At 44.5% G+C, this 24,084-nt stretch overlaps 2 protein-coding genes across 2 annotated transcripts in view; one reads left to right on the top strand and one right to left on the bottom strand.

The window, feature by feature from the left end:
• The window catches only part of LOC134156151 (5-beta-cholestane-3-alpha,7-alpha-diol 12-alpha-hydroxylase), a 540,007-nt gene that overhangs the window by 307,329 nt on the left and 208,594 nt on the right, over nucleotides 1-24,084 (top strand). The gene's annotated exons all lie outside the window — the stretch shown is intronic.
• ARF1 (ADP ribosylation factor 1) lies at nucleotides 831-15,498 on the bottom strand. Its single transcript, XM_062603988.1, has 5 exons — nucleotides 15,339-15,498; nucleotides 5,205-5,384; nucleotides 4,285-4,395; nucleotides 3,499-3,623; nucleotides 831-2,390 (listed from the first exon to the last, which is right to left on the bottom strand). Exons 2-5 carry the CDS (start codon nucleotides 5,350-5,352, stop codon nucleotides 2,229-2,231), a joined length of 546 nt encoding a protein of 181 aa, XP_062459972.1. The 5' UTR covers nucleotides 5,353-5,384; nucleotides 15,339-15,498; the 3' UTR covers nucleotides 831-2,228.

Genomic DNA, 24,084 nt, shown 5'->3' with positions numbered 1-24,084 from the left:
TGCCACTCACCCAGCCAAAGACAGGGCAGACAACATCCTTTATACTCAGTGAGCCTCTGCCCAACAGGTCAGCCCCAGAGAGAAGCATGCTCAGGCTGAGGGCGGGTCTGTGTACATATGCTAAGCAGCTATGGTGCTGCTTGAAGGATTCAGAGAGGAAACAAAACCTGGGGAGCAAGGGGGAGTGTGATCTGTTGATGAGAGAGCAATCATCCAAAAAGCCAGCTCTTGCTTCACAGCGAGAAAACCGACGCCAGGTCAGCAGTCTACAGAGGAAGCAGCACTCCTGCTGTCTCCAGCCGCACTGCAGTCCCCTCTGACAACCACCCAAAGTCTCAGGGTTTGGGGTGGATTGCTCTCTAACCTGCATGATACACCTCCCACCTTACAGATTCGAGCCTGTGAAATGGTCCAGAGGGGACTGTGAGAGGTGAACACACACAAACTAAAGTGTTTAAAAAGGCAGACTTTGTATTCCCCCCTGCAAAAAAAAAAACAAACAACAAAAAACCAAACCTGCTAATTCACATGTCCTACCCTAAGTGGGATCAGCAGGAAGAACAGATGGGACTGCTGCAGAAGCTCAAGAGATGCCCTGAGGCAATTAAGGGACTCCAGCAGAAGCCAACCATCAACCAGCCAGCAAGACCAGAGAACTGCTACCCACCTTTTCACCTCCATGAGTCCAACCAGGAATGACAGATTTGGGAAACACAGGAGATGTCCTGAAACTCTCATGCAAACTGACACAGCAAAACGCTGGTTGGGTGAGTGTTAATCCAGCAACAGGTACTGTACAAAGATGATGATACAAAACAACATGATACCAGTGCAAGTTTCATGAAACTTTTTATTCAACAAGTATTTCATTATGATTCTGCCAAGATGATCAAATGAACAGCAAGGCATAAAAACCATGAAATAGTTAAGAGATTTTATTCTAATAGCTTTAATTACAGTGCTTGTTTGTCGAAATGAAAACTGAAAACAAGTATACAAAACAGTTGATTACTAAGTGTGTATTGAAAGCAATAAAGGTTTCCACAACACTAAATAAACCAGTTCTGATAGTTCCTCGAGTTAAAGTTTAACAGCTCCAGCTTCTTCAGTGTTTTATCAAAATACAAAAGAAAAGGTCTTTTTTCTGATGGCAAATCTGAACCTTGCAGTATGAGGGATGCCAAGGGTTTTCACACATATACAGATATGGGATTGTTCCAAAATGGGATTGAATACTTCTAGAGTGGAATGACTCTCCAAACTCATGCTTTTTTTTTTTTCTAGACACTATACATAGATGTTTGGTGTTTTTCATGGCAATTCTGGCATTAAGTACAGTACTTTCTGCCTCTAGAGCTTAGGACTAGTACAGGCTGTGCTTTCTGTGGAAAGGTTTGCCTTCTGGAGTGGTTTACACACATGAAAAGTACAAAACACTTGTGAAAAATACGACAAAATGCTGACTTCTGGAAATTATTTCAAGTTCAATGGAAGTGATAAACCTCACCTTAACTGAAAGTCAGATGTTTAGCATGAGTCTGCAAAAGCTCATCTAAACCAGATCTGACAAATCTATGAACAAATATGAGCACACACTGTGACCTACAGAAAGAGCCAGAGATGTACTGGTTATGATCTGTTCTTTAACCAGATGAAGCCAATTGGGTGTCGATCGTTGCTTCACCATCTCGAAAGAATCAAAAGTCATCACTCAGAGCTACAACAGCAGAAGCTACGTCAAACGTTGGTATGTTGAAGTGTTTTTACTTTTCCTTGACTATTTAAAAAAATACAGAATTCAGGTTAAAAACCAACCACCAAAATCGATCTCACAGAGCTCACAACCCAGCCGAGATAGTATACAGCTCTACTGCACGAGGACCACTGGCAACCCTTGTGTTGACCCACTGAAATCCCTTCCAAGTACTAAACAGTGAGTTGATTCTTTACAATAAAAAAGCTGAGTAATATTGCATAGGAGTACCAGAAACTGCCTCATTGGAAACAAAAACTATTTACATTAAATAAGAAACCTAACTGTTTTCAGGCTTGTATTTGCCACATTTACAGCATGATGCAATATATACTGTGACAAAAGAAATGAAAACAGCTTCCGGCACTCAATACCACAAAGTAGCACAGTTTGCCACATTAGAGTAAAGCGAAGGGCGAATAGGAGGAAATAAGAGGGAAGGGTGGAAAAAGAGGGAAGAGGAAGATTTATGGTTTCATTTCTGGTTTCGGAGCTGATTGGACAACCAGTCCAGTCCTTCATAGAGACCGTCTCCACTAGTAGCACAGGTTGCCTGGATATACCAGTTCCTGTGACGAAGAGAATGCAGTCCAAGTTTGTCTGTGATTTCTGCTGCATTCATCGCGTTTGGCAGGTCCTGAGGGAAGGAAGAAGAGTCATTTTCTCCCCTACTCACTAGGAAGAAATGCCCACCTCCCTCAGCTGTTTTTGATCATTAGTTTTAAGAAGAAAGTTTTAAGAGCTCTTAGAACTTCTCTTTAAGAAAACCTTGGTGGATTACTTCTATACTCGAGCTATTTCCCCTCTACTGACAAAAGTGTCAAAGGCTGAACAACACCATCAAAAGCACGTACTACAGAATATTTCTCTTCAGAAAACAGAAGGAAGACAGCTGACATTTGGATCAACTCATCAGGCCCCTTAGTGCTGACCCTGAACTGCTTACAATTCAAGGCCATTTCATTCACTTTCCACTCAGGAAAGTGTTTCTTTTTTCTTTTTCGTGACTGCAGATATGACTTAAGGTCAAGTTTTAACATAAAGTAGTACTCGGCTTAGTAGTGCTAGTGCACTGTCCTCCCCTCCAGCGTACACAGGTCCCTCTGAATGACATCCCTTTTCCCTCCAGCACATCAGCTGCACCACACAGTTCAGTGTTGTCAGCAAAACTGCTGATGGTGTGCTTGACGGCTGTGCAGGATGCTGTTCCTACCGGAAGTTTACCAGCCCTGTTTAAGGCCAACTTCTGGGTTTAAGCTACCAAGGCCCTTACAAGCAGTAAGGGGCAGATCTCTCAGCTCACTCTGTGGCCTGGAAGTGTTCAGCTCACAGGTCAACACAAATGGATTAAAAGCAGAGTGCTTCCACCATCACGAGCAGTGCCCCTCAACACCCCAACTGACTAATTCAGGGAGGTTCTGGCATCCTGCCCTTCATCTCTGTTTGGAGGAAGTTTGGGCAGGTGCTGTACTTGAGCCAAGCCAACCTTAAAAATAAACTAGTAGAATGCCTTCCCAACACTGAGAATGCAAGTTTCTATCAGCTAAGAAAGATACTCCTGCAGATGGGAACAGGGTAATTCAATCTACAGGCTTGCTGTCTTCAACAGAACTGAATGGACAGTCACTGAGAGCTTACCTATTATTACAGTGAAGCCCCAAACATCTACATTCAACATCTAGCACTTACAAGTATATTGTACATTTCCAAGAGTTCTTACAAGCAAGACATCATTCTGGGCATACCTGTTTGTTAGCAAACACTAATAAAACAGCATCTCTAAGCTCATCTTCTGCCAACATTCTCATAAGCTCTTCTCTGGCCTCATTCACTCGTTCTCTGTCATTACTGTCAACCACAAAAATCAGACCTAGAAATAAGCAAACAATCAGAAAAAGCACATACCAGAAGTTATTTACAAATGATAAATACCTCTGGAGGTCAGAGCTAAGCTTTAAAGATAAATTAATGCAAAACACTATTACTAGAAGAACACAGATTTCTTATTACTGTAATCTCATGTCTGAGAGAATGTGTTCTTGCTGAAAGCTGGTGAAAGAAAGTGCTAGTTTGCATTTGCATTTTTGGAAAGTGTATGATTCAACTACATAACCACTTAGTATTTTCCAGTGAGTAGCAACTCTTGAAATCCTGTGACAGGACTCAAATGAATGCACATTATAAAGGCACAGCAGCAGCAGAAGTGATAAACTCTCAGTTCCCAGGGTTGTTAAAGCCTGTAGTAAAGACTTTGAAGTGAGGGCAGAGAGCTGTGACGCTTACAGAAGAAAAGCAGAATTTGGAACTTGCTCTGAGTCAGATGAACAAGGAAGACTGGTTTCTAGATTTCCTCCCATCCCTCTTTGAACCTGGGCTAGTTTAACAGAAGAACCAGACCAGCACACAAACACACCCTTAACAATAATAAATATTTCCACATACCCTCAAGAAACTTGCAGAATTATCCTAGCAAGGACATTAAAAAAAGCTTTTGGATTCTGGAAACCTGGTTAAATTGCATTTGGACTCACCTTGTGTGTTCTGAAAATAATGGCGCCAGAGTGGTCTGATCTTATCCTGACCACCTACATCCCACACCGTGAAGCTAATGTTCTTGTATTCTACTGTTTCCACATTGAAGCCTGAGAGAGAAATTGTGGCAAAAGTCTCAGTTAAACATAGGTGGCCCTGGATCTATTGTATTTACCTAGTCATGCTCAGAATGTTAATGTTTAAAAAGTTATCTCAAAATTTAAATCTACTATAAATAAGCAGAATTCTACACTGAAGACCTCGAAGCAGACAAACACGGGTTCTGTGAAGCTCCTCCTCCCACCCTCACTGCAATAAAAAAAAACAAACAACAGCTCTAATTGCTATCCAAGCAGCTACAAAATGCAGAGCAAACTACGTTTCATCAAAACCCCATGAGCTTTAAGGGCTACAAATAAGGTATGTCTCTGATAAGGCAGTCACCCTCAAAAAATCATCATGGAATGGTCTGGGTTGGAAGGGACCTTAAAGACCGTCCAGTTGCAACCCCCTGCCACTAGACCAGGTTGCTCCAAGCCCATCCAACCTGGCCTTGAACACTGTCAGGGATGGGGCAGCCACAGCTTCTCCAGGCAACCTGTGCCAGCACCTCACCACCCTCACAGGGAAGAGCTTCTTCCTCAGATCACATCTAAATCTCCCCTCTGTCAGTTCAAAGCCATTCCCCCTTGTCCTAACCCTGCATGACGTTGTAAACCTCCTCTCATACCAGAACATCAGGCTGTGCCATTTCCATACCATGGTTTTAGCAACTCTTTTTTCTGACAGCCAGGTTACTTAAATCAGCAGAGTGGCAACCAAGATAAGATACTGCTGCAAACAGTTAAGACCCAAATCTCAAAGCAAGCACCTATAAAAACGTTAAGCAAAAAAAACCCACAAACAACCCACAACTTACCTATAGTAGGAATAGTAGTTACTATTTCACCAAGTTTAAGTTTGTACAAAATAGTAGTCTTTCCTGCAGCATCCAGACCAACCATTAAAATACGCATTTCTTTTTTGCCAAAAAGGCCTTTGAAGAGGTTAGCAAAAATATTTCCCATGCTTGAGATAGGTTCTCACTGGCCAGTGAAGTCTAGAGGAAAAAGATCAAAGTATCACTCATGAGTTACCAATGGCTGTGGGTTGACTAAAGAAACCACCAACAAAAATATCAGGTAATACACATCCTTTACAGACACTATCATACATGTTTTTTCCTCTCACTGAAGCAATACAAACGGAACAGATACACCAAAACTAATAAAATGCTAATAAAACAACATGACTTTGAGTCCTTTAAATCTTTCAGCTATTCTTTCAGAAGTTTTAGTATTAAATGCTGTTCTCAAACTTTTGTTTCCAGAATATATGGTTTGCTTTCAACACAGCTGACCGCTTCAGGTACTTTTTGTCCCACACAGTCATGAGATAATTTATCTGCAGTCTAAAGTGTCGCCAGAAAATACACTTTTTAAAAAAATCAACCTGCAGTTAAAAAGATTTAAATGTGTGCTCATCTCTTTGCTACTCAGCACACCAATAGCTGGTCCTTCTTTTGTGAAGGAAATACGGAATATAGCTTGGATTCTCTCCTACTCAAAACAGCTTCCTTCCTCTCAATCCCTGAGGAAACAGCCTGTGAAGACGACGTAAATAAAAAGCAGTATTACTTACAATACCATTGAAATGAAACCTCTAGGAAGCAAATCCACATTTACTGAAACTATGGAAAAATAGCCACATTAAAAGATAATGTCTTAGAAACAAATGCTGTTTCCTTCACTGCCAACATTTCTGCTTGGACACTTAGAAGCGATTCAGATCACCAGGAGCTTCCTGTTTAGGAACTGGAGGAACTACCTATCCATTCCAGCTCTCAGAGACACTCTCCGTGCCCTTGGGACAGGATTCACCCCACCACAAATTTCCTGCCTTTCTAAACTTATTTCTACACGGTTTACAGTTTGAGGTCACCAAGAGAACAATTATTCTGCTCATATAAAGCATGATGAAGAAGCAGCCTGAAAGCTTTACAGCGAGGCACAGATGAGCATGTTACATGGTGATAGTGATTCACCCCTCTACTGATGGAAACTCTCAGATGTCAGCTTAAAAAGACTGAGCCCAGCTGAAAATACATGCTTAAGACAGTAGAAGAACATACAGCCAAGATGTGTTAACAGTCAAAGGATGGGCTTCCTGTAAACCAAATCACACAATTTTAAATGTAACATGAAGTTTGAATCATCTCTTGAAGACACCCTGTATTTCATAATGCAGCTCTGTGCCTGAAGCAAAATCCTTGCTTGAAACAGACTTTACAAAATACATATTTAAGACCATTAAAACAAGCTTTGAACCAAAGAACAATAATCTGTCCAGCTCCATTTAGCGCCCTGCTAGGGATGTGTTAAGTCTGACTTCCTCACTCTACTCTGGGAAAGGTCTAAGCAGTTCTGCTCTTCTCAGGAAGCTCTGCTGGATGCAATTTTTAACCCAAAACTTCAGCATTAACGTTAACCAAGTCACATGTCTTAGCACAAGAAGCTCAAGCTCCACAGGGAAGGTCAGAGTCCACTCCAGAGCTCCTGAATGACATCACCACTTCAACTTGCTGAAGTAACTCAACTCAAAGTTTCATTTATTTCACATGATTAACGGTCAATGCGATCAAAACTTGAAAACTAAGTTCCTCTGTAAGCCAGACAGCGTAGCCTGAGGATTACAACCAAACGCAAGGTTTAAAAGTTCTATTATTCCACCATTTCCTTCATATTTCTGTAGCACAACCATGAATATTCAACTCCCACTTGAATATATGAAAGCTGTATAAACAGGAAAGTTAATTAGGAAGTAGAGAAAACAGTTTTGCTAGAGCTCCCATTTATCCAGAACACACACACAGCAGGAAATCTCACTCCCCAGCCCACAACAGCAGCTCTTGCAGGGCTGGAGGGGAGGAAGGCTGTAGAGCTTTCCTCTGTCCGGCCACTCTCATGTCATCTCTATCTTGTACTTTGCCTGAAAAGCAACAGTCAGGGTTGAACCATATCCTTTTACTAGAACTCTCGTAACGCTCCAAAATGACCATAAGAACTTTTGTAGCAACAGAACCTTAAGAAGCCCTGTGAAAGAATGAACTTATTTTGTTTCTGCATATTTAAAAGCATAAAAGGTTATTAAATGCTTTGATCAATAGTAGTAACATAGCAAAACCTTAGTGTTTAAATTCATGGCATCTTCCCACACCCTGGAAAAGTCATAGTCTGTTGAACAAGTTGCTTACACTTTGCACTAACAGTAGTGAATCCCATTAGATCCTTGTTTTCCTGCCAGCTATTTCCAGGTCAAGTCTGCCTTCCATCACTGAGGAAGTCTTTATAACCACTGTTTTTATACTCCTCTCCTCCCCACTTTTTTTTTTTCCCCCACAAAAAGTAAAAATAAGATAAGATACATTAAAGCACTTGTTTCCATTTTCTTGTTTTCTTCCACATTCCTACTGTCCAAACCACTTCTGTAACTTATCTACTCCAGGGCAGGCGATGTTGCATAAAGTCTGATTTATTTTTATAGGCAGTAAAGTGTAGTTTACAGCCCACCCCCTGTAAACCAAGTGTGTTATGCTGAATAGAAAGTAGCAGAATCATTGCTGTCTAAAAGAAAGATACTAGGTGAAACCCATCTGCTGAACTGCAACAAACTATTGTGGTTCCCACCACTGACTTGTTAAGATACTGCCGGGGCAAAAGAGAGGGTCTCCATCTTCACCATCCTCTGACCAGCAGCTAAAATCACGTTAACCTATTGCCACAGAAAATCATACTCCCATGGTTTGCCCATTACGCTCCTCTCCCTACACTGTCCCTGCCAGTATTTCCTTACTTCCTATTATCTAAGCAAAGTACCTCAAGTTCCTTCCTCAGTATCATTAAAACCCCCAACCAAATCATCATCACATCTGTGACCAGCCATCAGGTCTCTGCTTTTTTCCTGCCATCAAACATCACAGACACTATCACAGCAGAAACTGCTGCTGCAGTTTAGAGCTGCTTCCCAGGACTTTGCTGGCATCCATTAATACAACTCAGCTGAGAGATCACGAGATTACTTCTGCTGTACTTCAGATCTGAATCTGCTTACTTTAATTCTCGTATCAGTCCACTAGTTGGACTATGAGAACATACACAGTCTGAAAATACAAGAAAATTTAAGACCCTTTTAGGTTAACTAAGCAATCCTCTTACTTTTCAGGCATCTTCAACACTCACAGTATCAAGATTTGCCAATATATTGCCTACATGCTATACTGAAGCTTAACTTTCTTCAACCCAAATGTTGTCAGTAATAGCTACACCAATCATTTTAGAAGTCCAAGTTCAATAAAATCCCTGGAAACATAAAAAGACTATGGCTTGTGAGGTGCTTGCAGTACTTCAGCACATCTTCAGAAGAGGCATCTATATGGCTAAGTAGGAAGTGTATGAAGGGGAACAATTTGAATCAACAGCAGATTATTTTTGCAGTGCTTAGTGTGCATGTGCTCTCTGTACAACATCAGCTTGTAGAAAAGGAAGCCCCTAGATCACCCCAAAACTGAACTGCCCGTATGACTTGTTTCTCCCTGGCTATCAAAGCCCTGAAGCACACCTTAACTAGTTTACTCCACCTCAAGATCCTCACTGCAGTAAAAACCTGTTAGGCAGGTTCAAGTAAGATTGGTAAATAGCAAGGCACACACTCACTGGTAAGACTGCAGTTTTGCTTCAGGAAACAAGGTATTTTTCAGCAGCTTGTTTTCTAGTAAGTGATACATTTAGATAAGCAATTAGGAGAACAGGCAGCCTTTTTCAGAAAGGCTCAGTGAGTTAAAAATGAAGAGTGTCTGCAAGAGCAGGCAGTCTTGTGTCTGCTAAAGCATGAGGGCCCGTGAGTAAGAACTGGAATTTGCTTTTATTAATTGCAGGTGGTTAGAATAAAAGCTCTGAGGAATATTCTCAAGGCTGAAGATTATTCAACACTTAATCTTCTGCAGCGTTTGATATTTAACCATACGTTAATGCACTTTAATGTCATTTCATTCAGACTGCTTATCTTGAGAAGTCAAATGCACTTCTTGGATGAGCTGTTAGTTAACAAGCTACCCTGCAGAACTATGACCAGAAGGGTATGCAGTACATTAGAGACAACTACAAGTACAACTACATCTTGAAGACTCTGCATAACTGTAATTTTGCACCTCTGGAAAAGTTCTTGTTAACCACATAGTGATTAAACTTCCCTAAGCCAGGAATTGTGGAAAACGCCACAATTTCAGCTTCACATCGTTTCTTTAAACATACCAGAGCAGACAAAATCGGAGACAGAGGATGCCATATGCATTACTTAGTTAAATTACACCTACAGTACAGAAATACATTTATTTAGCTTCTACATACCAGCACTTATCATGTAAGGTTCCCACGGTGAAAAAAATAACACTCAAAATTTATCAAATGGAATAACCAAAAAGTTGCTGGGCACAATCATGTTGTCAATCTGTAGCCAAAAAAATATCAGCAGCCATGAAGTCAAGTCAAGAAAACTTCATTCTCTGTCTCCTCTCTGCACAGCACAGCAAGATAGAGGCACAGAAGGCATCTATTGCCTCTGGAATTATGTCTCCCTAGGATGTTTGTATCTTGGTTTAAGCGCCTGTTTCAAGGAGAGACAAACATGGTGCTGCTACCAGTGACATACCACATTACGCAGATAAAAATCAGTCAAAATACTAATGCTAAAGCACAAGCTAGCACCCCTAGCAATTGCAAGTTTACCAAAAAGCTTTTTCCTAGTAGCTTTCTGCACCTTGTTTTATTTGGTTAGACATCTATGGCAAGTAAAACTGGTGCGCTTACAAAGACAACTGATCTACTACAAAGAGCATGTCTCCATTTAAAGGGAAGTGTACTTGACATTGGCCTAAGCATTAACTCCACCTCTAATACAATTAGAAAACCCCCAACCTCAGAATTCCTAGCCTGGTATTAACACCCCAGTTTTATCAGTCAAAGGAGAATAAAAATTGATCAATTTGTTATTTACGTCCAAGATAATCCCCTTGTGAAGAAAGCACCTGGTGTATTTGTTAGCTACTCTTAAATTGTGTGTACTCTATGCCTAGTGATGACAGTATGGTCTAAAGTAACCCAACACAATACTGACTTGAAATCTAGTCAGTTATCACTAACTGGCTTGTATCATGTTTCTACTTCATAGCAGTCTAGAAAGTTTAAAATTAAATGTCAAGAAAAGCAAAATATTCACACAAAGGATCACCAAACCCACGGTGCAAACAAGAAATGAGAAAGCTTTTTCTTAAAAACGAAAAGAAAAAAAAAAGAAAAAAAATCAAGCTCAACAGCTGTTACTGGTGTTAAATGCAAGAACAACTGGCAAATAATTTAAAGTGCAAATCTAACTTGGCAGCTTGTTCTTCACAATATAAAGCGTGATTTAAAAGAGAATACGAGACGTGATCCAACAAGAATAAGACACTGATAAAATTTAGGCTTCCTCTAGGGCTGCAGTACTTTATACTACCAGTCAGCAGCCACAGCCAATTAAGGACAGCTGCATTGTTTGGAATTTGAAGTAATTTATTTACAGACTAAAGTGCAGTGTTCTGTTACAGCAAAATCTGAAAGCCAGTCTTGGTCAAAAAACTTCTTTATATATATCCAGAGTGGCCCAATATACAGCTATACCAGTAGAGTTATATTTAACTATTTTTAGAAGCTGTTTGCTGACCCTCCACAGCTGATAACCTGAGTGAAAGATGACTACTTATTAACTCAAGCCCTTTAACTTTGGGGCCTTAACAGTGGAATTTAGCCTAAATAATTTTTATTTGAGCTACTTTAGACTATACTAACATTGCTAGGCATAAATTACAAGCAAAATTTAAAAGCAGCTAACAAGTAAGCCAGGTTCTTTCTTCACCAGGGGATTACCTTGGACTTAAAAAACACTGTAATAAAGGCCACTCCAAGAACCTCTTCTCAGTGCAATTCATTAACAGTTAAGTCCCAATTTCCTTATAGTTGTACCCATCAAAACTAGGAAAATAGAGATCAAAATCTACCGCTATGACAATTTTCCCCCAAGCACGAGATGGAAAAGGTGCCCTAAATTATGTCTTTTAGGAAAGGTTTTAGGACAGGTTTGAGGAAAGGTAGTGGCATTGAAGCATCACGTAGAATAAAAGATAAATACACTTGCATCTGATGAGGCATGGCTGGCCACCAAAGGCTTGCAGTGACCAACTAAAAAGTGCCCCAATGCACACGACATTTTCAATGCAGACAGAGGATAAATCAACTGCAAACAAGAAGCCAGGTGAAAGAAAATCCAACAGAGAGCTGCTCCTTATGAAGCACCTTCGTTCAACCTAAGCAGGTTGAACATCTTGCTGTCTATACACATTACCCAGATAGCGCATTTTCCACATGCTGTAATATTCTCTTGAGAGCACTGGGGTCAGTCACAGGAAAACAGAAAATATTTCCACTTACAAGATCAAAACAAGGGCAAAAGAGAGAAAACTTTCCTTTTGGGTCAGGCCTATTTCTTAGCCACAAGAATTCCTAAAATACTGGTCAGAATAAAACAAAGAGTTGGTATCAAGCAAAGATGGCAGGTTGCTTGGCTTCATACTCAAAAATATCAGGTTTCATAGAACAGTTTGGGTTGGAAAGGACCTTAACACTCATCCAGTTCCAAACTCCTACCACAGGCAGAGACACCTTCCACTAGACCAAGCTGTTCCAAGCCCCGTCCAACCTGGCCTTGAACACTGCCAGGGATGGGGGCACAGCTTCTTTGAGCAACCTGTGCCAGTGCCTCACCACCCTCACATTACAGTTATTCCTTTATTCTCACCTTCAAGGAGGGGGGCAAGCTACTTCTATTTCATACCTAGTGAGAAAAATATTCTATTTAAAGGATAGGTGGAAAAGTACTGGAGCTGTTACTGTTCATGCTTTTAGATAAAGCACATCCATCACGTCCTTGCAGTCTGCCTGTAGCTGCACAGGAAATAAAGAGGTGCCACTGAAGTAGCTGCGACACGCAAGTACAGACTAAGACTTCATATTCACCTGTTCAACAGTGGGTACTTGCTGCTGTGAGGACCTGCTATTTCTTTCCAAATAAACACTGCTTTTTTTTTTTTTTTTTTGAGGCTGAACTATTCACAAGTTAAAAATCTTCAGTTTTAAGCCAAATATCCTGTTATTCATTCCCACTGACTGGGCAGTAAGTCAACATTTAGACTCATAGTAGAAACAGCAAGAATTCACATGAGAGCTTTGGTAATAAAATTGGCTTTTGGTCAATTTTGGCCAATTTTTGTCAAAGCAGAGCCCACGCAGCTAGTCACTGCTACAAAATCAGTGTATGAATAAGAGCTATATTAGACAGGGGAGTTTTATTAGAACTGAAACGTCAGCAGAAGTAGTACCACAGTCAACGTTTCAATGTTTGCATGTGTTAGAAACAAGAAATAAAACTGGATACTCGCAAGCAGAAAGAAAAAAACCATGCTGAATAACACAGAAAAACAGCTGCTGTAGTAAGGAAGCTGATTATGAACTTCTTTACTCATCAGTTAAAGAAAAGAGAATAATGGCTGAGGACAATGCTAGCTCTAATACAAGCTCTGTAGCATTCCAGTAGCAAAACTTCCAAGAGATTTCTAAAAAAAGAATCAGAACTATTCCTTTTCAGAAGTTAACATATAATCACATTTACCCACTGTCCGGCAATCTAAAGGCTGCTGAAATCCATCAAAATTCTTGCTTGAAAGTCCATCTTTACACATATCAGCAGCTTTTATTTCTAAAGAGATCTTTTCTTTTTAAAGAAAGATGGTTCTTTAAATGTCACCACTGCAAATTCAGTTGGAATCTTGGGCTGTGAGCTTCTCCTCCGTCCACCAGTTAATGCAACCAATAGGTTATCTGATAATAGTGCCTCAGCGAGATGTAGAAATGCTACTGCTTAAAGCAGGCTTTCAAACAGATGTAACTGGAGCACACATGAGAATTTGCTGAATTACAAGGACTAGAATCCAGCCCCCTACTCCCACACACACTTTGTTTGCTTTGAAAAGCTGTGACTAGTCCTGCCCCCTGCTTGGTCAGTGTGATTTAGCACACACAGGAAACTATGCGCACCGAGCAAAATTGCACCACCCCCTGCCCAGTCCCTTTTCAGATTCCAACTATTTCACAACTAGGCAATCTTAAAAATTCAGCAAATGTCTCAGACCATCGGGGACTGACTTTGTGTTTGCCTCTTAACACAATCCAGCACCTACTAAATACATCAGAGACCACGGCAGAAGCAACGGCTTTTCTGAGCAACAGATCTGTTTGACACATTTTTACCCCTGATGCTCTACCACGGGAGAAGCTTCAATAAACTTGGCAAAGCAACTGAGTTTAAAAGGTTCAAGTGAGGCAAGTTTCCTCACCCTTTCACCCAATATAATTACTACAACAGGGAAAGCAGTCCAACAGGGTTCTCAAGCACTGCAGACATGTTTTTAACAGAGGAAGTCAGTGGCATCACACCAACCCTGTAAACTTTCCTTTTGGAGAATCCCTTTCTATATTCCTAACACTAGGAGCACTTACACTGACAGTATGATTATAAAACCCATGAACAAAAGCCAAGCAGCGATCCTCTGGCTCAGCTACAGTTCTTTTTACCTGCAGATGTGCTCCAAATCGGTAGCAAATATAACGATATTGCTAAACGACCTTGGACAATTTACTTTGACTTGGTTTCTCTGCCTGAAAAATAAGATTAACGGAATAACCTGTGAAAGGGTGTTGTAAGCCTTGCGGCTTGCAAAACAAGAGTTCAAAGTATTATATAAATAGTTCACATTTTAGTAATTGACAAAACTACATTTCAAAACAAGACTGCTGAATACAATTCTAATCAACCTGTGGAATTTGGTTTGGCAAGAGACTAGCAGCAAAGCAACAAGGTCAATGTCAAACACAACATTTAGGCAGTTTTATGACCCAGCCGAATTTTAGTTGTGCTCTGCTGGGGTAAATACTCAGTGAAAAGGTTCACATATGTCGCAGATCCCTCTATCAAACAGAGGTTATCAGCCTGAAGTATCACGTTAACTACTCACAGAGACGGGATATAGTATTTTCAGACAGAATATAGTATCATCCCCACCGGGAGCTGCTACGCTAAAGAAAACTGATCTCTTAGACCATCAAACGAAGCCATGGACAGCACACAGTTTGCTCCAGGCTAACGCTCGACTTCTTGCCATCACCCCCTCACCACAGCAGAAAGCCCTACTCAGCAGCTAGCCAAGGGCTTAGTTGAAAAAAACCTCTCTCATACAAGCTTCATTCAAGCCTCTTTTTCCCAACAGCGCTACCAAATCTCTGAGGTCCGCTACGATGAGGGTTTTGGGGGAAAGGAAAACGAGGAAATACTTCCCTCCCCAGACCCGTTCACGGGCGGGGCAGAGGCCGGAATGAGAGAGTTTGGGGAGAGCAGCCCATCCCGTCTAATTCCTCCGATAGGGGGAGCGGTGCCGGGCCCTATGCAGCTGCAGGGGGTCGGCGCGGTCCCCCTCTCCAGTCCCAGCCCACGCCTCTCCGGCAACGAAACGATAGGGCTGGCACCCCTCCCGCCCTGGCCCAGTCACCCAACCCCAAAGGCGTGATGGAGGGGAACGGATGGGGCAGCGCCCCTGCAAAAGGCCCGCCGCTCCCCAAGGCCTGCGCTGCGGTCTGGCTTCCTTCTCCCGCCGGCAGCCGCAGTGGGGTGGGAGGAAGAAAAAGGATGTGAAGAAGCGACCGGGCCCGCTCCCCCAGTGCCCGCCGCCCACTCTTCTCAGCGCCAAGGCCGCGGCACCTCACACCCTGACACGGGCCGCCGCCTCCCCGGGCGGCCGCGGGGTTGTGGGCGGGGGAGCTCGGCGGCGGGCTGGGGCTGAAAGGAGGGAAGGGGAAGATGTGAGTGAACCCACCGGCGTCGGCTGCTGCCCCGGGCAGTGTGTGTGTCTGTCCTCGCACCGTCCCGCTCGGAGTCGACTCCCCCCCTGCACCTTCTCAGCCGCTCTCTGCCCAGGAACACAAGATGGCGGCACTCGCCGGCCACGTCAGTGCCAGCCCCGCGCGCGGCACCATGGGTAACCGAGGAGGGCAGCAGGGGGGCGGGGCTAAGAGGGCGGGAATGGGAGGGGCCACGGCTCCCTGCATAGGCGGGCGGGATTCGAGCGCTGGCCACGCCTCCATAGAAACCACGCCCCCTACCGTCCCGCCGTGCACTGCCCAGCATGCTCGTGACCGGATGTGGGCGGGGCACGTGCGGTCTTGGAGCGCGTCGTGTAGCGGGTCTCGGTCTGTAGTGCTGTCGTCTGTCGTGCACCGGATACCGCGCATGGTGCACCACGGTGCGTGCGCATCGTGCGTTCTCCGCTACCGGCGAAGTGCCCTTATGGGCACTGTGCAGCATTGCCCCTTGCCAAGGCGGGAGAGGGACCGCGCTGCTGGCTTGCTCGTGTTGGGCTGTTCGGGGGTGCGTGCGGCAGCCATTCCACGCGGATGTGTTGCGCTGTGTGCTCAGGGAGGTGGTCGTGCCTTACACTGAGAGATACCCGTGCACCCTGCGCGGGGTTCATGGGCGTCTGATAGTGCCCGTGTGCTCCATGCCTTCAGCAGCGTCGGCTGGGCATCGACGTCTTTACTGCATAGGCACAAAGAGAGGCAAGGGAAATCCTCAAGGCTCATTATCCAAAATAGGACTACGGGGAAAGACGTCCTTTGCCAGACAGCTCTGCTACCACTTCAGTTTGAGACAAAACGGTTTCATAGAATCACAGAATGGTTTGGGTTGGAAGGGACCTTAAAGCTCACCCAGTTCCAGCCTGCCTGCCACGGGCAGGGACACCTTCCACTAGACGAGGTTGCTCCAAGCCCCATCCAACCTGGCCTTGAACCCTGCCAGTGATGGGGCAGTCACAGCTTCTCAGGGCAGCCACAGCTTCTCTGGGCAGCCTGTGCCAGGGCCTCACCACCCTCACAGGGAAGAACTTTTTCCCAGTACCTAATTTGATGAAAATGTTATTGTTTCTGGTACTGGAAAGGTGAAATGGAGAGGACCCGCAGGATGGAGTGGTGCAGCCAGGTGCTGCTCCATCACCTCCATGCCTCAGTTTCCCCATGCAGAGAAGAAGCCTTTTCATTTCTTCACCATGGATGGGTGGGGTTGAATAGGTGAACACAGAGCAATTTTTCAGCTCCACATGGAAAAAAAACATAATATTGTTCAAAAGCTCAAGAGATTGGTGTACAAACAGCTGCTAGTGCATGTGCACAGTAAATTTGGGATTATTTCCTTTCTGGTTTGTGTGAAGATAAATCTAGGTCATGTGCTGCTCAGGTTAAATACTAAATGCTAAATACTAAATGCTTCCTTTATTAAAGGCAGGAAGAGGGGTTTTGAAGAACACCAGGAATCCATGAAAACTGCTTATTTCTAGATTTTCCCCAACACTTGTAGGAAACAAATACCTTGAAGACCTCCATCGCCACATCAGATGGGGTTGAAATTGCCTGGCAGCTGAAAACATTATACAGAGGCGAGAGAGGGCAGATGGATGTGAGGCCAAAAGCTTCTTTTCCTAAAAAAATTGGGTCACATGCAAGAGGGATGGCAGCAACAGGGCTAAGAAATGCCAGGAGGGAGCCTGGGCTGGAAGGGAGATCTGCCCTGCATGTTTTCCAGGGAGGTACCATCCCTGTGGGTGAGTGGGTGTGAGTTAATATCATTATCACTATACTTAAGGAAGCACATAAATTGCATTAAGTTCTCCCCAGGCAGTCAAAAATCAGCCAAAGCACTGTAGTCTAACAGTAGGCAAAACATGGCAAGAAAACAAATGTTTGCTTTTTTTTTTTTTTTCCCCACATTGGAGAAGCTGATCTGTCTCAAATGGGATTTCAGGAAGAGAATTACTGTTGCAGTGAACAGATTGCTGCCCGCCTCAGTGTCCAGGCATGGGCAGCTACCACTGGGATGGCAGATGTCCCCATCCCTTCAGTGCAGGCTGTTGTGAACCCCGTTGAGCACAGCATCCTTCAGGACCTGGTTTAAGAGATACCAAGTTGAGCCTAAAATGCACAGTGGATTTTAATCCTTCAGCAACACCTTTGAGAAAGGAAAGGAGCATTTGCCTGTCTTTGAGGCTTCTGGGGAATGTCTGCCTCTGCTCCTGCTGTTTGGAGACATTTTGGGTGAGCCCTGGGGCAGGAGGTGTGCTGGGAGGCCATGCTCTGTGTGTGAATAGACTGATACAGGGAAGCTACTCTTAAGACGACAGCAGAATCCTGTTAATGCATTTATCCCCCATCCTCATATCCTCTCTTGGCCATAGCTGAGTCCAGCAGCAGCCCAGTCTGCTCCATGATGGGATGGTGAACCAGGTCAGGTGCTGATCTGGGTTAAAAATAACCTCTCTCTCTTCTTTTCTTTCTTTTTTTTTTTTTTTTCTCTTTTTGCTTTATTTTTAACTCAGAGCAGTTGCTTTCTTTAGCTCACAGGGCTGGGGGGAGGAGAGAGCATGCTTATCCCACCATTGCATCACCTACCCTCCCCAGTAAAAATCTGACTGATAGAGGTGCCAGCTGGGGTGCAAAGCGAGTCAAGGGGGGTTTATTTCATTATTATAATCGATGATGTATTTTCTGTGATGTAGGATATCATTTTTATTGTCTTGGTGGGGACCTGAATTGACGCTGTGCATGAGGAGCCAGTAGAAATTTGGGCCTGTTGGTCTGATTCATTAATGATATCTGCCGTGATGCAAGGTGAACACTTCACCCAGTGATTCGTGACATTTATAGGAAGAAAGGGGCCTTGGTTTGTTTGCAGCTGAGAGAGCAGACGTGTCGCTTGCTTTCTCTTCTCTGTGAAAGCCCATGTGGGAGAAGGATGAAATGAGGAGGGATCCCTTGGGGCAGCTTGGTTCATTTTCTGGGTACTCCTGGGATTGCAGAAAGTCCTTTGGCTGTTCCTGGACGGCTGCTTTGGAGCTGGAGAGTTTTCTCCCCCACTGGGAGCCTCAGATGACGAATCCGCCGGCTGAGCTACACCCTGTTCTCGCTGCCTTTTGAAAGAAAGTGTTTGTGTAAAGCAATTTTCTGAGGTTATAAAAATACCACCAGGAGTCACCAAGCACTTGCCCAAATGATGCTTTTCCTTCTGCATCTGCCCTAGGAAAGAATACCACAGTCTGGATCTGCTCTGACTCCAGGGTCCTCCAAGAGAATGTTTTCTCCCACTGTGGACAAATTGTCTGTATTGAAATGTTACTGCTTGATGATAACCTGCTGGTGTCTGGTATCAAGGGGTGGTGAAGACCTCAGAGCTGGCAGCAATGATATCCAGTCACTAGATCCCTCCTGGTTGTGATGGTGAAGACATTTTGGGGTATTTTGGAGTGATGCTGGGGTGGGCACCCATGTAGAAGGGGCTGAAGGGCACCAGAGTCAATCACTGCTCTGTCTTCTGCTGCCTTAAAGCTCCTGCTCTATGGGGCTGTGCTGTCAGCTTGGGGATTTCTCACCTCTGAGTCTCTCACTTTGAGGTGGGCGTTGCAATTACTCACAAAAGCTAAGAAATCCTACCCCCTTCATTTCATACTTTTATCTACCAAAAAAAAATAGTAATTATTCCTTGGAATTGTGGTCCTGGAGTCACCTACAGATGGGCCCGGGCTATTGAAAAACTGACAGATCTAATCTTCCTGCTCATGTTTTACCATCCGGGCAGCAAAAGGAAGGTGGAAATGGGGAGAAAAGCAAGTTAAACTAAATGGCTTGCTTGATGGGCATCAAAATAAGAATATTCGCATCAAGAGCTTTTAGTTTAGCATGGTTTCTCCACTCAGAGCTGCCTTAGGTGACAGAAGGACCCACGCAGCCAGAGAATTTTTGAGAACATCTCAGATGTGGGCCTGAAGCTTGGGAGAGCAAAGGAAGCAGATGATCTCTCTGCTCATGACACTGACTCCCCAGGGATGTTACGTGAATTGCTGCAGCTCTCTCTGCCTCACTTTTTCCTCCTTAAGCTTCACTTCATGACTCAGTGTCTAGTGTAACCTTCGGTGCGAAGAGCTTTGTATAACATCCGCGTTGCTAATTGCTGACACCTGTGGATAAAGCTCTTGGCTGCATCCATCTGCGGCAGGATGATGCTCTGAGCAGCCTCAGTGATGTCTTCTAGTACCCAGGGAAAACAGATTAGAAAGGACAAGTTGGTTCCTCTACTGTCATCTATCCATCCCTCCTCCCTTCAGCTGCTACAGGGCAGATGTCCCAGCTGAGCGAGTCCTTTGGCTCTTCTTCAAGTCAGTGGAGATAAAGAGGAGTGATTGACGCATTCACCTCCAGTAGGTCTCCATCAGCTATTGAGGGAGGGCTGCAGAGATGTCCACGTTCAGCCAGTGGGATCCCTCCTGTGATGATGGGCAAAGATTTGCTGTGCCCCCCACATAACTTCAATGTCAAGCACTTCATTTACTCAGCATTCATGTTGGATAATGCATACTGGAAGGATGCTTTGCCTGCAAAATGCCCTGTGACCTGCTCATCCTGACCCTGCAACTCAAACATCAGTGATCAGGGGGCGCTCACTGGCTACATCTTCTCTGTGGAGCACTTCTAATGTAGAAGTGTTACCACTAGTCCCAGTTAAGTCTGACAGTGTGTTGGGGACCTACAGCAGCAGTAGAAATGTGTTCCTGAGCACGCACCTGGGCTATCTTCACAAAGTACTGCTGTCCTCTTGGAATCACAGAATGGTTTGGGTTGGAAGAGAGCTTAAAGTCCATCAAGTTCCAACCTTCCTGCCACAGGCAGGGACACCTTCCACTAGACCAGGTTGCTCTAAGCCCCATCCAGCCTGGCCTTGAACACTGCCAGGGATGGGGCAGCCACAGCTTCTCTGGGCAACCTGTGCCAGGGCCTCACCACCCTCACAGGGAAGAACTTCTTCCTCAGATCTCATCTAAATCTCTCCTCTGTCAGTTTAAAGCCATTTCCCATTGTCCTGTCATTACAGGCCCTTATTTAAAGTCCCTCTCTGGGTTTCTTGTCAGCCCTTTTAGGCACTGGAAGGCTGCTCTATGATCTTCCCACAGCCTTCCCTTCTCCACAGGTATGAACTGATGGTCCAGCTCTCTGTGGGCTCAGCCTGCTCAGCCTAACTCTGTGGACAAGCCTGAGTCAATACAACTGAGTTCTGTGGGCAGCACTAGCCTTCCAGTGAAGTGTTCTGGGGTGTGCTGAGTTGGGTCTGGTATCTGATACCAATCTGTTCTCTGGGATGGACAGTTCAGCAATGCCAAAACATATTCCGTTGCTTATTCCTACCCTCAGCCCGTCAGGCACTGCCAGAGCTATCCTCAGTTTTCTTCTGGAGGGGAGATGCTCTCCGAACGTAAAGGCAAAAGGTGGGAGCATTAAAACATTCCATTTAGAAAGCTTTGTGCAGTTTTACAGAGCTCCATTAGAGAAAGCAGTCTGTGCATCACCAGGGTACAATGCTGCTGTGTAGGATTTGATGTGGCACATATCCTTCTGCTAATAACCGTGCACAGAAAACCTGAATGCTCGGCTGAAATATTTCACCTCTAGCAGCACAGCACTCTGAAATCCCTTGGCTTGCTAGCAGAGCTGCCACCTCAGAAACACTAATATTGCGTCCTGTCACCCTTGGGTTTTTCCAGTGAGGATTCCCAGTTAATGAGCTGTAAAAGAGGAGAGCGCTCCAGCTTTCCGTATGAAGTCACTTTGCTATGGAGATCTAGAAGAAAATGTAGCACCAGACGTATCAAGGTTATTACCACAGTGTTTTCCTGGATGGGAATGAAGTTTTGGCTGTTCTCCATCATCAAAACCTCATTAAGTTCTGCAGCCACTAATTGATATGCCCAAACCTGACAACTTGCGTCAAAGGAGAAGACGGGGGTCACCCTGGGACCTGCCAATCAATGTCACAGACAGCCCAGGCCCATAGTGAACTTTGACCGCCTGCAAGAATGACGGCGATTGTTTCATTTGCTAGAGAAAGATGGAAACCAGTCTAATTAAAACATCAGTGTCAGGTCACATACCCCCACTGGACACCTGCATGATGGAGAGAAAAACCCAGACAGCGGCTATTGGGGTCCAGCTTCTGTGAAACTGCCCGAGATGTTGTGGCTGCTCTGGGTTGTTCACCTTGAAGAACATTCTTCTTCCAGCGTCATTTTTATGGGAATCAAAGGGTGACCATTGCAGGAAAACTAGAAGTGGTGTAACGGCAGGAGTGAGAAATGCCAGTGTGCAAGAGAAAGCCTCAGCTGTTTTCAGCAAGGTTTGCAAAGCAAAAGGAGTCAGGAGGCTGCTGGAAGAAGGACCATAGAGAAGGCTTTGGGGTTAGGAGAAAAGTATGGTATGGAAAGGAGGTAAAAAGGTGATAAATGCCTAAGTCACTGCCGGACAGGATCATTTAAACTCATTTTGCGTCTCTTTGAGGTAGCAGTCCTCCACCAAATTAATTCCCTGCTTCTTTTTATCATAGAATCACAGAATGGTTTGGGTTGGAAGGGACCTTTAAAGGATATCTAATCCAACCCCCCTGCCATGATCAGGGATATCTTCAACTAGATCAGGTAGATTGAGATGAGATCTGAGGAAGAAGTTCTTCCCTGTGAGGGTGGTGAAGCCCTGGCACAGGTTGCCCAGAGAAGCTGTGGCTGCCCCATCCCTGGCAGCGTTCAAGGCCAGGCTGGATGGGTCTTGGAGCAACCTGGTCTAGTGGAAGGTGTCCCTGCCCATGGCAGGGGGTTGGAACTGGATGAACTTTAAGGTCCCTTCCAACCCAAACCATTCTGTGATTCTGTGCTAATGTTAATCTTGTACATTTGCAGCTTGTGCAGCACACTTATCTCTAGGGAAACAGCTGTGATTTATCTCCGAGAAATAGATTGCAGTTAACATTTAAGCCTATACCCGTGATGCATTTACAAAGGCAATATAATGAATCAGTCTTTTAATAATAAGCTCTGTAACCTTTGAAAACTCACCCGGGTGGGAGCTGGGCACCCAGCAGATAACATCATCACTGATGCTGCTGCTGTCAAAATCGCTCCACCCTTCCCTGATCCACTGACTGTGGTCTGAGGGGCACATGCTGGTCACTAATTAAAGCTGATGCTGTGAAAATAAACTAATGCCTGTGCAGCCAAAATAGAGGTTGGTTTCCTGTTTTATTCTGCAGGGGTAGAAGTGAGCTGGCCACACGGGCTTGTTCCTGGATTAGGTCCCTATGATACAAGATGGATAGGCTGGAGGGGACTGTGTGCCTCTTCCTGTCACTTTGTGAGAGGCAGGCATGGAAAAAAGTTGGCAAAAAAAGGAGATTTGGGGCCCTCAGTGATGAAGGTGCTGGGTGCGGGGCAGGTCTCCTAAGCCACTTGTTGCCAGAATCCAGCATCTGAAGACACACATCTCTGGAGGTGTGAAATCTGTAATTATAAGCCAGCTAAAGAAGCTACACTTGCCTGGTGGATTATGTACAGCTGGAAACCAGCAGAGCCCATCATGGGCTTGGCCCTCAGGCATGGCATGAGCATGGTAGGGACATAGCTTTGTGAAGGGTCACTTTGATGGACAGAGAGATGAAAGCTGAATGGAGATAGGTCTTCCTGTAGACATCTTTTTCCCCTGCTCCAGGTGGGAAGGTTGGCTTGTGGCTTCAGCAGAGGGGAAGATGTGAGTATGGGACATGTCACCTGGAATTTCTTCAGCTATAAAATCCTATTCTGCTAGGCTCCAGTCCTCTGAAAGATCTTTCTCCTTGGGTGTAGACTGTGCCTTTCTGTGAGGAAACATACCATCTGGCCATCACAGGATGCAGCTGTTCATCTGTAAGGTTCTGAGTCGTGCTGGAAGCTCGTCCAACCTGCTGGCTCCTGTGGAGGAGCTCAGACTGACCATGTCTGACTTCAGCTGCTCCACTGAATACCTCCCAGGAGGAGTCTGGGCTCAAATCCCTTTTTTTCCAAGGAACAAACTACAGCAGAGAGTTTCCTTGGCTTGAAATCCCTCCATCAGCTGCTCCAAGATGTCCTGAAATAAATAGCTTTCCACAACACTTGTCCTCATGGCATCTGCTAAACCAGAAACCAACATCCTGATTTCTCTCATGGTACCCAAGGAAGCCCCTGAATTCAGGTCAAATCCTGCTTGCAGGAGACAGGAGGTGGTGCTCAGGGGATGCTGGCTTCTCCCCTGGTTTCAGCGAAGTCCCTAATGGCTTTTAAGTCCTTGATCCAGCTGCGGCCGCTCTTTGCATTAGAGCAGGGCAAAGGCAGGACTTTTCTGTGAGAGGTTCTTGCTGTTTCATTTCTTTTTTGTTATTCCCTTATTTTTACCGTATCCTGTACAAACTGAAATGAAAGCAAAAGCAAGAAAATTAAAATTTGAAACCAAATAGTAATGACTGGCAGCTCCTCACAGTACCAGACCAGAGGGCACATCCTGGGTGTGGCTGCCTTGAGATCAAGTAGGATACCATGGAAAACTGGTGGAAAAGAGGGGAAAAAATGAAAACAAGCAGGCAGTTCAAGAAATGCCAAAGCTGAATGTTTTGACTGCTTTCTCCAGGGAGAAACATCATCAAGTGTATCTTGTTTCTGCTCATTTTGCTTTCCATGAGTTAAGATG

This window comes from Pezoporus occidentalis, unplaced genomic scaffold (assembly GCF_034315485.1).
Source record: "Pezoporus occidentalis ecotype Australia unplaced genomic scaffold, CSIRO_AGI_Poc_V1 ctg82, whole genome shotgun sequence".
Lineage (NCBI taxonomy): Eukaryota > Metazoa > Chordata > Aves > Psittaciformes > Psittacidae > Pezoporus > Pezoporus occidentalis.
Note: the sequence above shows the minus strand (reverse complement) of the source record. Positions and strands in the feature narration are given on the sequence as shown.